At 37.5% G+C, this 14,800-nt stretch overlaps 1 protein-coding gene across 5 annotated transcripts in view; it reads left to right on the forward strand.

The window, feature by feature from the left end:
* The first annotated feature begins 6,779 nt into the window (after nucleotides 1-6,779).
* GLRA2 (glycine receptor, alpha 2) overlaps nucleotides 6,780-14,800 on the forward strand; it is a 137,223-nt gene continuing 129,202 nt past the window's right edge. Inside the window, exons 1-4 of one of the 5 annotated variants that reach the window (XM_004689865.1) lie at nucleotides 6,782-6,934; nucleotides 7,372-7,546; nucleotides 8,420-8,638; nucleotides 9,623-9,756. Coding sequence is in view for 4 of the 5 variants with exons in the window: in XM_004689861.2 (XP_004689918.2) it covers nucleotides 7,479-7,546; nucleotides 8,420-8,638; nucleotides 9,623-9,756 (421 nt within the window). In the remaining variant the exon portion in view is untranslated. Of the gene's footprint in view, nucleotides 6,935-7,089; nucleotides 7,547-8,419; nucleotides 8,639-9,622; nucleotides 9,757-14,800 lie in introns of those variants that run through there. The other 4 variants (XM_004689863.1, XM_004689861.2, XM_004689862.1 and 1 more) reach the window with 4 other exon arrangements.

Raw genomic sequence — 14,800 nt, forward strand, 5'->3', positions numbered from 1 at the left:
ATCTTGGAATACTTCAAAAGAAAATTTCAACAGGAGTATCATAATAATGAAGGCGATGTTGAGGCAGTTTTCATTGTCAGTTACAGAATCAAACCGAAGAGATTCTAAGACAAATGAGAGTGCATCAATCTTATTATTCATTATTTTCATTTTTAGAACTGTAGCAAAGGAGGAACCTTTCTAATACACTCAAGTGGAATTGCATTTGATTTATCCTCCAAATTATTGTTTGCCCACTTAATGTTTATGAAAAGAAATGCTGCATTTCTCACATATGCCAACATAGACACAATCACTTATATGAATCATTGATGGAAATAGAAATTCTTTCAAGTGCTGGACACAACTGTGATCCATGAACATCAAACACTAGTAAGCAGAAGAGTTCGAATCTTAAAATGATTTTTCTGACTTCTAAATAATTTAATCTAGAAATGCTCTGGACAAATATCCCACTGTCAACATGGAACCTGGAAACGCGGTGATTCACGCTTAGAATTCACGGCCTTTCTGCATGCACAACATCTTTATTCATTCCACAAGATACAGGAGGGAGAAGTAAACTGAAATTCAAGAAGTGAAAGAGAATAAATACAGAGCAACAACATAGCTCTTTAGTTCATCCTTACTCTGTGGATAATGTTGGCCATTGAAAATAGCTTAAATTCATTAGGACTGGTGCTTTTACCAGCCTGCACAAATCAGTAGGAATTCTGGTTTTTTTTTTTGTTTGGTTTGGTTTGGGTTTTTTTTTGCCTGCCTTTTAAATTTCCTGTCCCCCTGGCATGTATTTAATGCAGGCTGGCCTCTAGTGGTGTGGCTTTCATCTCCCAAACCACCAAGTCAAGAAGAGAAAGGACACATTGGCCAGTGAGTATCCATGAAGTTTAGAGTCTTTTGTTGATTCTGCAGTGCTAGCTTAGAAATCTCCAATTTTAAAGACAGACTCTTTCTACCTGATCCCTCAGATGTTATATATAGTCAAAGGGTGACAATCATTAATTACTATTGAGTGTCACTAACCGTCACAAGTCATATACTTAGCAATAATCACAGTGACCATGCATGCTCATGTAAGAATGTTATTTTTGCCCAGAAATCCTTTATAAATCAGGGACCTATAGTGAGAATAGGTCTGTTGAGGCAAGTGAATTCCTCCTAAAACTCATCAGGTGTGTTTTTTCAAGATGACATTGTCTTTTGTCCTCTGTAAGAAAGCACCCTCAGGCAATAAAAGATTTGGTAAAACAACTTCGTGCCCTCTCTTATTTGACTCACACCTTTACTTCCCAATCAGTGTCAAACTATAAATGAACAAGTTCCTTCTTAATTTCTATTCCATATTTTCAAGTAAGAATGCCCATATTTGAGAGAGCACATTTCTCTGCAGGAGGATCCACAAGAGTTCATTGGTATAGTGGACAACTTCCAACTTTTTCCTTATGGAAATTAACTTTGAGATTCCTAATATGGGCTTTCCATTTGCCATTTGTGTGTGTATATCTCAATATAAGGAGGCCAAAATGTCATCAAGAAAGGGGCACAGAATGCAGTGGAATCATACATGTGGTGATTCATATATAGCTGTGAGTACATGCTCTGTTTCAGTAACTTGAAAAATAATGCCGATTATGGATTATGATGAGAAATGGGTTTGTTCACATGGGTAGTCAATACAGATAAAAGTACAACTGTCACCAATCTTAAGATTTTTCTTGCTGGGATTTTCTGATACTCTGTTATTATTTGTTTGACTAATGCCTCCAGATTTTTTTTCCTTCTGGCTTCTATTGGTCAACTATTTTCTAGAAATGGAGAACTTCGCCACACTGGCCATCCATGGACAGTGTGTGATGGCTGATCTCTTATTTCTTCTGAACACACTGGAACCCTGAGAAAGACTGTCTCCTAAGGCTGCCCCTCCAGATCTTCAGCACTATAGAAATGGTGGGGAGAAATGGCAAGGGGGGATTCTAGTAGTGTATTATCCACAAAATGGGGAAGTCCCATGCTCCCTGCCCCAACAAGAGAAGGGTGGAGCATTCAGTAGTAAGGGCAAGCTAGAGAAGACTTTGGAAAAAATACTTGGACAAACAGAGAAGACTTGGGAGAAGACTTGGAGGAGGTACACGGAGCTAGTTAAAGAAGTACTCTGTGCTTCTCAGCCTTGACTTGCACCAGGGACTCAGGGAACATGGAATGAGACACATGGAGGAGCGACAGCTAGAAACATGGGAGAGATGTGTGGAGGCTGACAATGGCAGCTTTTACCTAGATTTGTATCTAGTTTTCCTCCTTTCATCCCATACTTGCCTGTCCCCTTCTGCCCTTCTCCTAATCATCATCAAGATTAGGTGCCTTACATTTGTGACAAGCTTTTGGGTCTCAGCGGCCCCACTTTGGGCTAACATTGTTTGGCTAGGCACTCACCCACAAGGGGATGGGTGGCCTTGGGTGTTGTGTTGGAAAAGTGTTATCCTTTCTTCTCACCCTTTGCACGCTATCCTAATAAAGTCCTTTCACACTAAAAAATAAAATAAAATAAAATTATAACTTTTTCACTTAATAATCATGATTAACTTAAGTGAACTACATTAATTGGAAAAAGTGACTATCACATAGCGTGGGTATTTTGAAAGCCAGAAAGCATAATGTATATGTTAAAGGCTTGTAAGGCTCATCAGTATCAGTTAATGTTACTGATATTCAAATGATACTGATGTTCATAAGAAATGCCTGTTTATATATATTTAGACTTTTTAATGTGCACTATCATATAGATCAAATATTACACATTAATCTTTATGACGTTCAGGATAAGTAAGAATTTTCTCACTTTTCTGGTAAGAAGAGCACAAAATGAGGGGCCATGCCTCAACCAGTTGTAATTTGGTGACTTAGAGGCGTAGGTGGATTTGACTTCAGGATTCCATTGCATTGCAAATAAGACCTTTACCAAGCTTATTGTCCTTGAATGTGGAAATGCCCAAGGAACAAAGTCAATGCATGAATCTTAATGGTAAATAGATTCTGAGAACTGAAACTATGACCCTAAAACACATCCTTGGCTATGATTTCATGTGGCTTTCAAGAATATTCCAATTAGAAGGAATTTATGTAGTAACGCTGTCATCTGTTTTTAATATACTATGAAAATAAGACGCAATAGGGTTAAATGACTTTTCCAAAGTCACACAGTTGATCAGTGTTAAGGTGAAACTTGAATCCAAAACATTGGATTCAGTAGACTACTTTTATTTTCACTGTATGCTACAGACTGGAACCACTAAGCTTGATTTCCTTTCAAATGGAGTACCTACCTTGCTAATTCCCTAACAAATAACTTCCTAAAGGAAAATACCTATTTAAGTATATTGTTTTGTTTAAGCAGCCACTTGGGTGCATTTTAAGCACTGTATCCTAATCACCATCAATATCATCAGGCTTACAGTCAGTGCCACTGAATAGATGGTGACACAATGGCAGACCCAAACGGATGCAAATAATCATACACAGGTATACATGCAACAATGAGGAGCTCCTAAAGTTGGAGTTGCTGAGCACTAAGAGAGCCTCAAACAAGGGCAGTTACCAGAGTTGTGCAGTCAGGGAGGGCCTCCTTGATGAATAACGTTTGAGCGGAGATTTGAAAAATAAGCTGATGTTAACAAGATCAGGTAGGAAGCATGAGCACTCTGTAAAATTAAGTGATCTGGCAAACACGAGGGACCAATGTGCCTAGATGGAAATGAATGAGATGAGTAAGGGATGAGAGGAGGGACAGTGCAGGCACGGATCGGACAATGCGGAACTTGTAGATCATGTTAAGTAGCTTCTCGCTTTACGCAAAGGTCAACAGAGAGTCATGGAGTTAATTACTGGTTGTGACACAACCAGGCTTTTGATTTCTGAACAATCATTCTGCCTACAATGCATAAGTACAGGAGGATCAGTAGTTGCTCCAGGTACACCTATAATGTAACTTGTGCTGTAATACAAGCAAGAGATAAAGATAGATCAATTAGGATCATGGGGGGTGAGATGGAGAAAGTGGACAGAATTGGAAACTAGAGGAAAAGACCAAATCAACAGGACTTGATGAGGCACTGAGTATGGTGAATGATTGAGAGGCAGTCTTGGGGATGATACCTTGGCTTTGGTTGGCAACAATGAAACAAGCACAGTAGAACAGGAACAGGATTTGAAGGAAGTATCAAAGCTTGGTTTTGACATATGGAGTTTGAAGAGCTTTTAAGACATCCAACAGGAAATGTTTAGGAAGCGACACAGATCTGAATAGAAAAATGCATTTGTATGTCATCTGCATAAAATAATAACAGAAGTTATGGGAGCACAAAATATTGTCCAAAAGAGTATAGTGTGAGAAGAGAGAGTTCAGAGTTTAACTCTCAGGGAATCCACCTTTTATAAGTTAGATAAAGGAGGCTATGCCTGCCAAGGACACAGAGTAGGAGCAAATCAGGAGGGCAAGGTGTCACAGGGTCAAGGAAGGAAAGAGCTTCAAGAGAAGAGGAGTGGTGGTCACTTGGGACAAGTGGGGGGATCGGGTATGAGCTTGCAATCGTGCAAGGTTCACTACTCCTGGAGGTTCACTGTACAATACTGTGCATTTACTTAACAATATTATAGTGCAAGCTTAAACATCTCTTAAGAGGATAGATCTCATGTTAAGCATTTTTATCACAATAAAAGAAAAATAAATTAAAAGCACAAGGAAGGAAGGAGAAACCAATGATATTAAGTGCCTTGGAAATGTCAAGTGAGATGAAAACAGAGTAATATCCTTGGCCTGCGTTACAAGGAATTTATTGGCAGGCTGAATGGGAGCTGTTTCAGCAGATTGACAAGGCTGGAATCCAAATTGAGGAAAACTGAGATGTAAAACAAGGGGGCTACACTAGATCCGCTATAACATCCCTTCTCACTCTAAAATCTGATATGCTGTAAACTCAAACTGCTGGTCAGTGTCTCCTGCCGTAGGTTTCCCTTCTCACTCTACTCCTGGTTAACGAGATTCTGCTGTTGAAAGAAATGATTGCAAAGACTATTATTCTAAGTATTGCTATGACCTCAATGAAATTTGGGACAAATAATTTTCTTCTACTTTTACACAGACATATTTTTTCTTTAAGAATCTTGAACACACAAAGCTACCTTGTCTGTGTTCACACTGTACCAATTAAAGAAATCGATTTCCAGGAATTGATTTTTAGTTTTTGGGTTAGGACTGTGGGGTTAGGACTGTGGGGACAAAAATCAGGTCTAGAGTTTCTATGTGTATGAATTTAGAAGTGAATACATTTGAAAACACAGCCCAGGAATGTCTCTCACTATACTATACTGTTTTCTTGTCAGTGTTTCCTGAATCGCTTTTCTGGGCCTGCATTAAGGGAAACCATCCAAAAAATTATTTTGTAAAAAAATGCTGGGCACTGCTGATTTTCCCCAAAAGAGAGGCTCCTATGGTTTCACTATTTTGGTGGGATAGAGGCCCAATAAAATGGCATGAAGACCCTTGGTATTTCACATGTGGACAGCAGAATGGACCAGCAGCACCCACTTCAGTGAGGCAGTTGTTAGAAATGCAGAAGCTCAGTCACCACCCCAGACCTATTTGCTCAGTGTCCACTTCAACAAGATCCTCAGGTGATTTATACTAATGTTAAATGGTGAAAAGAACTCCCTTTTTATTCAGAACCTACTTTTTTAAAACGTAGAATTCTGTGTTACTCTGCTGTGGTATTTATAATGATCTAAGGGCAGTTTAGTCATTTATGAACTAAAAATTAATCATATTATCTTTTTTTTAAAGTTAAGACCTGCAGTGGAGTTGACTAACGAGGTATATTTCACAGACAAAAAGCAGATTAGTCATCCAGTTAATGGCAGAACATGCATTTTTCATTTCTCCTTACCAGAAACTGCTAATTAGTTGAATTATTCACCATTCCTTTTCTAAATTAATAATCATAATTGTAAATTTAACTTGAAATAGAAGGTTACCTGTTAAGCTTTTGTATAGAATTTATAAATTTTTACTGTTTCCCGTCTCTTTAGCCAATTCAGGAAAGGAACATCGGCACATTATTACACGACCCTTCTTGGTGATTAACATATGAAATAGGTGGAAGAAACTCAACCCATAGTCCAACTCTTCCTTCTCCATTTCTTACTTGGAGCTTTGAGCTAACCTTTAACCAGGTCAGGAAAAGATTGTTGCTGCCCCCTACTGGCCCGTTGTCTCTTCATGCTCCACAAGTCTGTGACTTGAAGGGGGATACCCAAGGATTTGGAGCCACTGAAGGAAGCTCAGTGAAAGGGGCTTTCCCTAGAAAAGGGTAGCGATCCCTTGAAAACAGGCAACGAAAATCAACCCAAAACACTCAAGGGGTGATGAAGAAATAAAAGGCTTCCAACTTGAATTCTCAGTCTTCATGGACCTTTTTTTTACGTACTCGGGCTTCTCTATGCCAAAGAAACAGCCCCCTCTTCAAGCACAGGACTCTTCGTTTACCCCCGGCTTCCACTGAAAGGAGTGGACTTCCCACTCCCCTATTAAATTTTCCGTACTCCAGATCCTCTTCTCTGCTTCTCCAATTTTCTTTTCCCACGCCTAGACTTTTATTCCTTTCTCTTTTCTGCTTCAAACTCCCGTCCCGCCCACCCACAGCCAGACTCACATTTTCCCGAGCTCAGATCCTAGTCTCCTCCATCCTTTCTCTTTCCTCTAACCTTTGCCCTTCCCTGGTCGTCATCGCACCCCCTCCCTGAACAGGCTGTCACTCCTCGTTTTGAAGGGCAGGCAGGTCCCCTCTTGAATGCCTCTCCCCGACCCCCGCCCCAAGCGACTGAAAAAGGAAACATGCGCACTTCAGAGCTAGGAGCTGTCCGAGTGCTGAAATTTATAGGCTGGGTAAGATCACGTCTCCGTCTCTTTCTGTAGCCCTCATTCCTGCACAGGATCTCAGCAATTTTGCCTTCTGCTCCCTACCCATTACAGCGTGCAGAATCCTTTCTTCTCCCTCATTTACAACTTCTTTTTAAAAGAGAACATTTTCTAGAGGAAAGGGATTTGCTAAAAAGAAAGGACATAAAACAATAGCCACAGCAACCCGACTTCGAGCATGGCATCATCACCAGCCCCCTTGGCACGGTGATGTGATTAAGGTAGTAGCCTTTTTATTATTCAGGAAAAGCAGCTGGGGTATCCATCAGTTCTAAGGCTTTGTCTTTCCTGGGTTAACTGATGGTCCTGAGCCCTGGTTTGACCTGACCATGATGCCTAGGACTGGCACTTTCTGTTTTTTCTCAGCAAACTGTACAAACCCAAATCTTTTTTTGATTTTCAAGGAAACTAAATTCCTGCCAGATTTTGAATCTGGACAATAAATACTTTGTCCTAGAATCTTTCTGGAATCATTTCGGGAATATTTTCTACAAGCATCACAGAAACAGGAATGAACCGGCAGCTAGTGAACATTTTGACAGCCTTGTTTGCATTTTTCTTAGAGACAAACCACTTCAGGTAGGTAAAACGACTTTGCATGTTGCTATTTTCCACATGAAAACTGTTTGAAGGAGAACATTTCATGCAATTGTTATCTATTTTTCTATGCTCGGGACCATATTGTTTTAATTTTATATAGGAGAGTTGTATTTCTTTTGTTCTTTTAAAAAGCTTAATTATGGTGGGAGGGTGGCAAATTTTCACAAAGGCAAGTTTTATAATGTATATCACCACTCTATGCATTACAACACATTTTCACATTCACTGTAATTTTAAGATAGTCTGATGAGTTGCATGTTCTTTACATTTCTATGTAATAGTGATTTGGGTTTTGCTTTCAAATTCCTCTTGAAGTCATTTAAAGGAATTATTGGATGCAATGCCTTTCCTATGTTGGAAGTGATTGGATTAATTTGCCAGGAGCATGCTCATTTTATATAAAATATAAAAGAACCTCAAATCCTGGCCAACTTGGGACTTCTATTGTATTTCAGCAGTTAGATGCATACTATGAAGACTAAAATTCAGGAAATTTCTCAAAACATCAAAAAAATTAAAAATCTCATTTCACCCCTACATTTTACTTTTTGGTATATTTGGAAATTGATTGCCTATCAAAATTTTATTATTATAACATCTTTGCATTTATACCTGCATGAAAATGTATTATGTATAACTAAGTGAAAAATCATTATTTGCATGATTGCATTTTCTACCTAATTTACAAATTGTCAAATCAATTGATACTTCAAAATATCAGATTAATGGCAGTAAGTGAAATAGTCATCCTAATGCCATAGGTCCTAAGACAGCAGAGACAGAAGATGTTCATATAACAAAGTATAGGAGTCTTCATTTAATTAAACCGAATTTTATGGTATTTTTTCACAGAACCAGGAGAAATGCAACATATAGGAATAATGCTATGAGTACTGGGAAAACCCACTATGCTCCTCTCAGGTTCACACCTCCTACTATGATTAAGAAAAATTATAGGCTGTGTTCTATTAGAATCATCATCATCAACATCATCATCATCATCTTCTTCATCTTCATCATCACCATCATGATCAAATATTTGATTAATCATATGAATCTTCATATGGGAATGTGAGTATTTCTAGATGATTACATCAATTTTAACTCCCACCAAATGTCTATATCATCTTTGCACTTATATTTAATACTACTTCTTTGAAAACCTGGCAAGGATGAAGTATTTTCTTACTGACAAATATTTGTTAAACTGTTGAAAACAATGCTTGGAACGTGTATACTATAGGGAAGAAATCAACAGTCAACCACTATGTATTGTGAAAGTACTAATTTCACTACAAACTGAATATGCTCTGTTTATAAGGCCTTTAAAGAAAATGAAAATCTGAGAAAATTTTCAGGCAACATTTAATGTTTTTGATGATGCAAAAGATAAAATGATTTCAGAGTTCTCTTTTATAAATACCATACTAGTCAACAATTTAAGTATTAATATATAAATAACAGTGGATAAAATAATTAAAATACAAACATGCTGTTGACCTATTTTAGAATGAAGTTAATTTCAAGTGATTATTTTCTTTTAGACAACACACTGATAATTATTAATAGCTGACAGCTGGAATAGAATCTAGCAGGTGAGAAAATAAGCGATAGGATCATTAGTTACTGTTTACTTGTTTTGCCACTCTATATATTTCTTAGTAAGGGCTGCTATGCTGGAAGAATATTTTTAAGTTGTGGGAAAATTATTTTAAGGCACATAAATTTTAGAACTTATCTTAATTTCTCTGATAACTCTAGAAGGAAGTAGCAGTTTTAGCTATATATCCATAAAATTTACAACCTAAAATTATGTATCTAAAATATTGTATGGTAAAAGTTTGGAAGCTTAGGGGGTACAACACAGGATTTGCTTCCCTTATCATTTAAAGTTAACTTTAGACCATACGGAAGTTCAGAAGTTTGTAAATTTCTCTTTCTCCTTAGTAACATGTCAAATATATTTACAAAAACATGATACCCAACATTCTGTAAGCATGAGGGTTCAGGGGATGAGAACAGAACTGTTGCTAAAAGAGTTAATGATGTATTTAGGGCGACTTTCTGCAAAGAGCATGACTCCAGGTCTGGAAAGCAACCTTCGCAGACCTTGTCTCCTTCAGATTTCTTGGACAAATTAATGGGAAGGACATCAGGATACGATGCAAGGATCAGGCCAAATTTTAAAGGTAGGTTCCACTGAGACTTATGTTTAAACCTGTGAGAAAGCTTCTAGATGTTTCAATACTCTTAGACTTTTTATTATAAAACGGAAGCAACAAGTATAGTATTTCTTTCATTTTGGCATTCTTTTGAAATCTTCAGTGATTTAAATAGCTTCAATGTTACATGTTGCTCAACACTTTTGAAAACTGTCCTTGTTTGTGTGCAATTTCACAAAGAAAACCAATACCAGAGATTATCCCACATTCCCTATTTTATATTAAGGGAGACTGTACCTTGAAGCAAGTGTAAGATCAGATGAGGGCCTTGACTTGTATGAATTTCTATCAGGATTCAATGATCACATCGAAATCTTTGGTTTTGGTTTTAAATAACTACCCAAAATGAAGTTTAAATTTCAATATAAAATATGCCATTTCTCACACTTTTAGGCCTCTCTCATTTCTAAACACTGTGAGAAGAGGCTCTAATTGAATACATCAGAAATCTGTGGTTGCTTCCTGTGTAAACACTCTAATTGTTTATTTGAAAGTATGTGAAATCAACAAGGAATACCAGAGAATTGTAAAGTGCATGTGCCAAAGATACTCGGTTAGAAACAAAGCAAAAATTTGGCGTTTTCATTTGCTTAACATTATAACAATTGATTAATAACCTATAGATTATTACTTTTTACTTATTTGGTTCATTTTTAACCTGGGTTAAAAAACATAATAAGAAACAGTTATCAATAATTGAAGTGTTTTGATATTTTGATTTCTAAATACATATTTAATAACAATTGATCTTATAATGAATTATAATGCATTGTGAAGTGTTTGTAATAGTTATTGAAAGGAGGGCCCATGAAATTCTAGATATTTTGTCATAATTCATGCATTGCTTCAGATTTTTTTTTTGCTTATTAGTGACTTAATTGCATTGCTTTCCTTGAATTTTGATTACTTTTTATTATTGGTAAATATGAGCATGAAAACTAAATTCTAAATTCATTTCTTCTTTAAATGCCACATACCTCATAAGATACGCAGCTATGGGCACATTTCATAAAGATATACATCAGAATCTTGACCAAAACAATGTTTTTGGTTTATAAAGTATTTTCAAAATAAACAACACAGCTAAGTTCAAAGCTCAACTTTCCTGAAAACAATCCATCGTCCTAATTTTGTATTAATTTTGTGGTCACAAAATCATAAGCATGTGAACTGGGAAGTCAATATTTAAATAAGAGCCTGTGAGTAACAAGTCAAGGATCGGCTTTGAATGGGACTATCCATTCCTACGTTGATTGACAGTCAGTCAACAACTTTTGAGTTCAAGCTAGATGCAAAATACTAATCATCACACATTTTGAAAAAGCGAGAGGTGAAATAGGTTTGGATGCTACCATAAAAAATCTCACTGGGGAGAGGAAGTTACGAGAATACTAATAAAATGCAATAATATAGTACATAATAATATAACATTTTAGATAGAAAGAGATGTGTATGTATATCAGGAAGTACAAATACTGTATGATAGCAACAAGTGGAGAGATCATTTCTTATGAAGTTCTTAAGAACCTTCATAAAGAAGGTTCTGAGATGAAATTTTTTTTCAGGTTTATGAGTGTCTACTTTAATAGCATGTATTAGTCGTTATTTTCTAGAAATAATTTTTCAGAAGGGGAGGAAAGTACAAAGTGATTCAACAAACCTTCATGTGACTACTGCTACTTGAAGTGACCACAAAGCATGAGCAAACATTTCTGCCTGCAGCTTTTTTTCCTGGTTCTTCTGGGATGTGGATATAACACATCTCATGATTCTAAAGATAAATGAGATAAATATCCAGTATAGCAAAGTATGTTCATGATTTTGGATCTATCCACACCTCAAAGACCTGAGCACAGGACAGTCTATAAAAAAGGCAATGGGGTGAACATCACATCAGAACCTAATGTAGAAGGACTTTGCTGAATGTTTTTTCTTCTTTTAACACTCCACTTCGATGAACATAGATGTACTCTTTCATAAATGTTATTGACATAGGCCATTTTGGTCAGATCAATTACCTAATCACACCTCTGAATTCTCTTTACATTGAGGAGCTTGGGTTTTTCAGGATGTAGGCTAAAATAATTTTTCCTACTAGGTCTTTCCATGGAACTTTGTATATCTAATATCCTTCTGTGAATTGTTTTACCAATTCACCCCACACTGCATCTGAGAGGGCATGGAGGTGCCTTATTACATAAATAGAATGTCAAGAAATGGAGTCATCTTTTCTTCTCTAGAACAAGAAAATAAGGACTGAGAAAGAGGACAATTCAGATCAGTTATGAAGATGCGTGCTTCCAATCAGCTGTAGAAGCTGAGGGTGGGAGTTTTTGTAGCAGTAATTGTTCACCATAGCTAGAGAGGATGATCTGAGCTGAGCTGAGGAAAAATAAATGCTAACAGGAAATAATAAAGGGGTAACAGGAAACTTGGACCAGGTGGGGAGGCTAGAAAGAACACTACTATACACTGTAGGTGATTAGCAATGTATCAATATAGCAGGTAGAAATAAAGGGTGATTAGGAAATGTGACTGTAGTTGGGATTGTGAGTGACAGGCCCCTGTAAATGCCAAGTAGCAACTAGCATGATAACAATAAACATGAGGACAATGATTTTGAAAATGATAATAATGGCAATTAATAGGAAAACAGAAGGGCAAGATTTGACCACAAGAATAAAAGCAAGAGCCAAATATGAACTGTTGAAGTAAAGGGAATGACTTTTCTAGAAGTTTTATTAAATATTTCTGTTTTCTTTGTTGCCATGCACTGACAAAGGAAAAATAAACATAAATGCCTAATTTCCTGATTGGTAGTACTTTTTCTCCCAAACTTTCAAGTCAATAAAGTATTTCATGTTTCTTCCATATCCCTGATTGGCTCTGAAAGGTGTCATAATGGGCATACATACAAGAAACAAGATGGATGTTAAGCTAGAAACGGGAACCAGAAATGATTCAAACTTAGGCTCTGTAGTTGAGAGCCATTCTTAGAAACCATAGGAAAAAAATAGCTTTTCTGATGCGCTGAAGCACAAGTGTATAAACAAAGTCATGAGTCAGAGTCCCAACTGCATTCCCTCTGTAAGATCCAGAGACCTGGGTCAGATCCTGTCAAAACATAGATTTTCCGAATCCTCAGTTCAAATAAAAACACAAGCTACGTCCACGCACAATTATCTGGTTCTAAAACTGTGGTAAAGGTGGACTCTATGTCAACATCAGAGCCCCTTCCCCCATTTCGGGGTTACTGCCTCATTGTCAGCTGCTTCATCGTGCTACTACTTTTCAACCTATCACACACTGTTTTGTCAGTATTATTTTATCTTGAAAATACAACTTTAAACATTAAGCTATTTTTTTTTAAAGATTTATTTGTTCATACAGAACTGGGGTACAGGACAGAGGGTCAGGGGTGGCGAGAGGCTTCACCAGAGACAGAGTGGGGAGCAGAACAGGCAGATCTACGAAGTACACTGCTGAGGGGAGCAGCGGGCGGGCCAGGAGAGGTCTGCCACGCCATGTGGTCACTTCCGGGGCAGGCGGGAATCGAACTCATGCGGAAGTGGCTTTAGTTTCTCAGTGCTGTGCTTTAACCCACTGCGCCACCAGGGAGGGCCCTAAACATTAAGCTTTTAAAGAAGCCAAATGAAATGCTCAAACCCAGGCAAAATTCATTAGTGCTGATTCTCTCTCTTCGAAACAAAGCATTTGTCATTTTAATGACATTTTCTTTGAAAATAAAATTAGCTTAGAGTTATAATCTAACTTTTATGCCAAAGTGAATAAATACATTTCACCATAACATACGGTTTGGGACAGAATCTGGAAGATAATGCCAGGAGATAATTATTCACTCCACTTCCGTGCATGTGCCACGCACACTACTTTTTTCCATGTCTGTAGACCTAAATTTGTAAGCGTGATTTTGACATTAAAACCTACATTTATATGCAATATGGTTTCCTTCATTTTGCAAGGAGTTATCCGCTCAAGAAATGTTTCAGATATAAGTAGAAGCAGAGCTACTTCCAAGGAGCTAAAGGCCTTCGGGTTTATCCCCTTGGGAAATTTTCTTGTCTATAGCCAAGTGGAACTCAGTTTTAAATGTTTTGCTTGCCAGCCTCCGTGTGGGTGGCTTGAACACAAAGGTTCATTTGGCAATGGTGATTCTCCCAATGAGTAAGAATTTAGTCTCAGTGTCTTGCCTCCTTGCCCAGTTGGCAGAGGAGGGCATAAGGTATTACTCTGGAACCTGGGGAAAACAGTAGGGTGTTTGTAAGAACCAGAACTACTTAAAGGTTAGTGAAGGGAAAGGTTGAGGTCAACAAGGGGGAGATTTACATATGAAAGTCTTGTTGAGGGACGATGGTGATGACAACTTTGGGATGCCCAAAATCCACTGGCAGTATCACAATTAATTTTAGCTTTTTTGTATACTGTGTGGACACCGACCACTCATCTATATGTACTAGGTTGCTCCTATGGAACTACAAAGTGCTTACCAAAGAGTTGAGGGGGCATTAAGGAGGCATTTCCCGCATTCTCATACACTCCAGCAAAGCATACTTCACTAATTCCACCTTATTGGAATGTGTCTTCCATTCCATGATAGCACAAAAGCATAGTGGAAAGAATCCTGGTCATGAATCCAGAAAACCCACATTGAGTGCTCTAAGCTTCAGATTTTTCCCTGCCTTGATCCATCTCACTTGGGCTGTTCTAAGCTTCAAATGAGACCACATGTCTGAATGATTTGTTTCCAATTATTAAGATTCTTACAAAATAACTTGAATTATTATCACTCATCCACCATTTATCTTTTGTAACTGACGCTGACTACATATTGGCCAAGCTTACTCCTCATGAGGACTGTGTTCTCATAGTTGTTAGCTTTTACTTAATGGGGGAAAAAATCAAAGAATTTCCAGTATTTTAGAGTCTTACTAGAGTAACCAGAATGTACATGGAACCAGAACATGTCTTGGCTGCTTCTACTTTTACTTTT

This window comes from Condylura cristata, unplaced genomic scaffold, assembly GCF_000260355.1.
Source record: "Condylura cristata isolate star-nosed mole 26May11 unplaced genomic scaffold, ConCri1.0 scaffold00027, whole genome shotgun sequence".
NCBI lineage: Eukaryota > Metazoa > Chordata > Mammalia > Eulipotyphla > Talpidae > Condylura > Condylura cristata.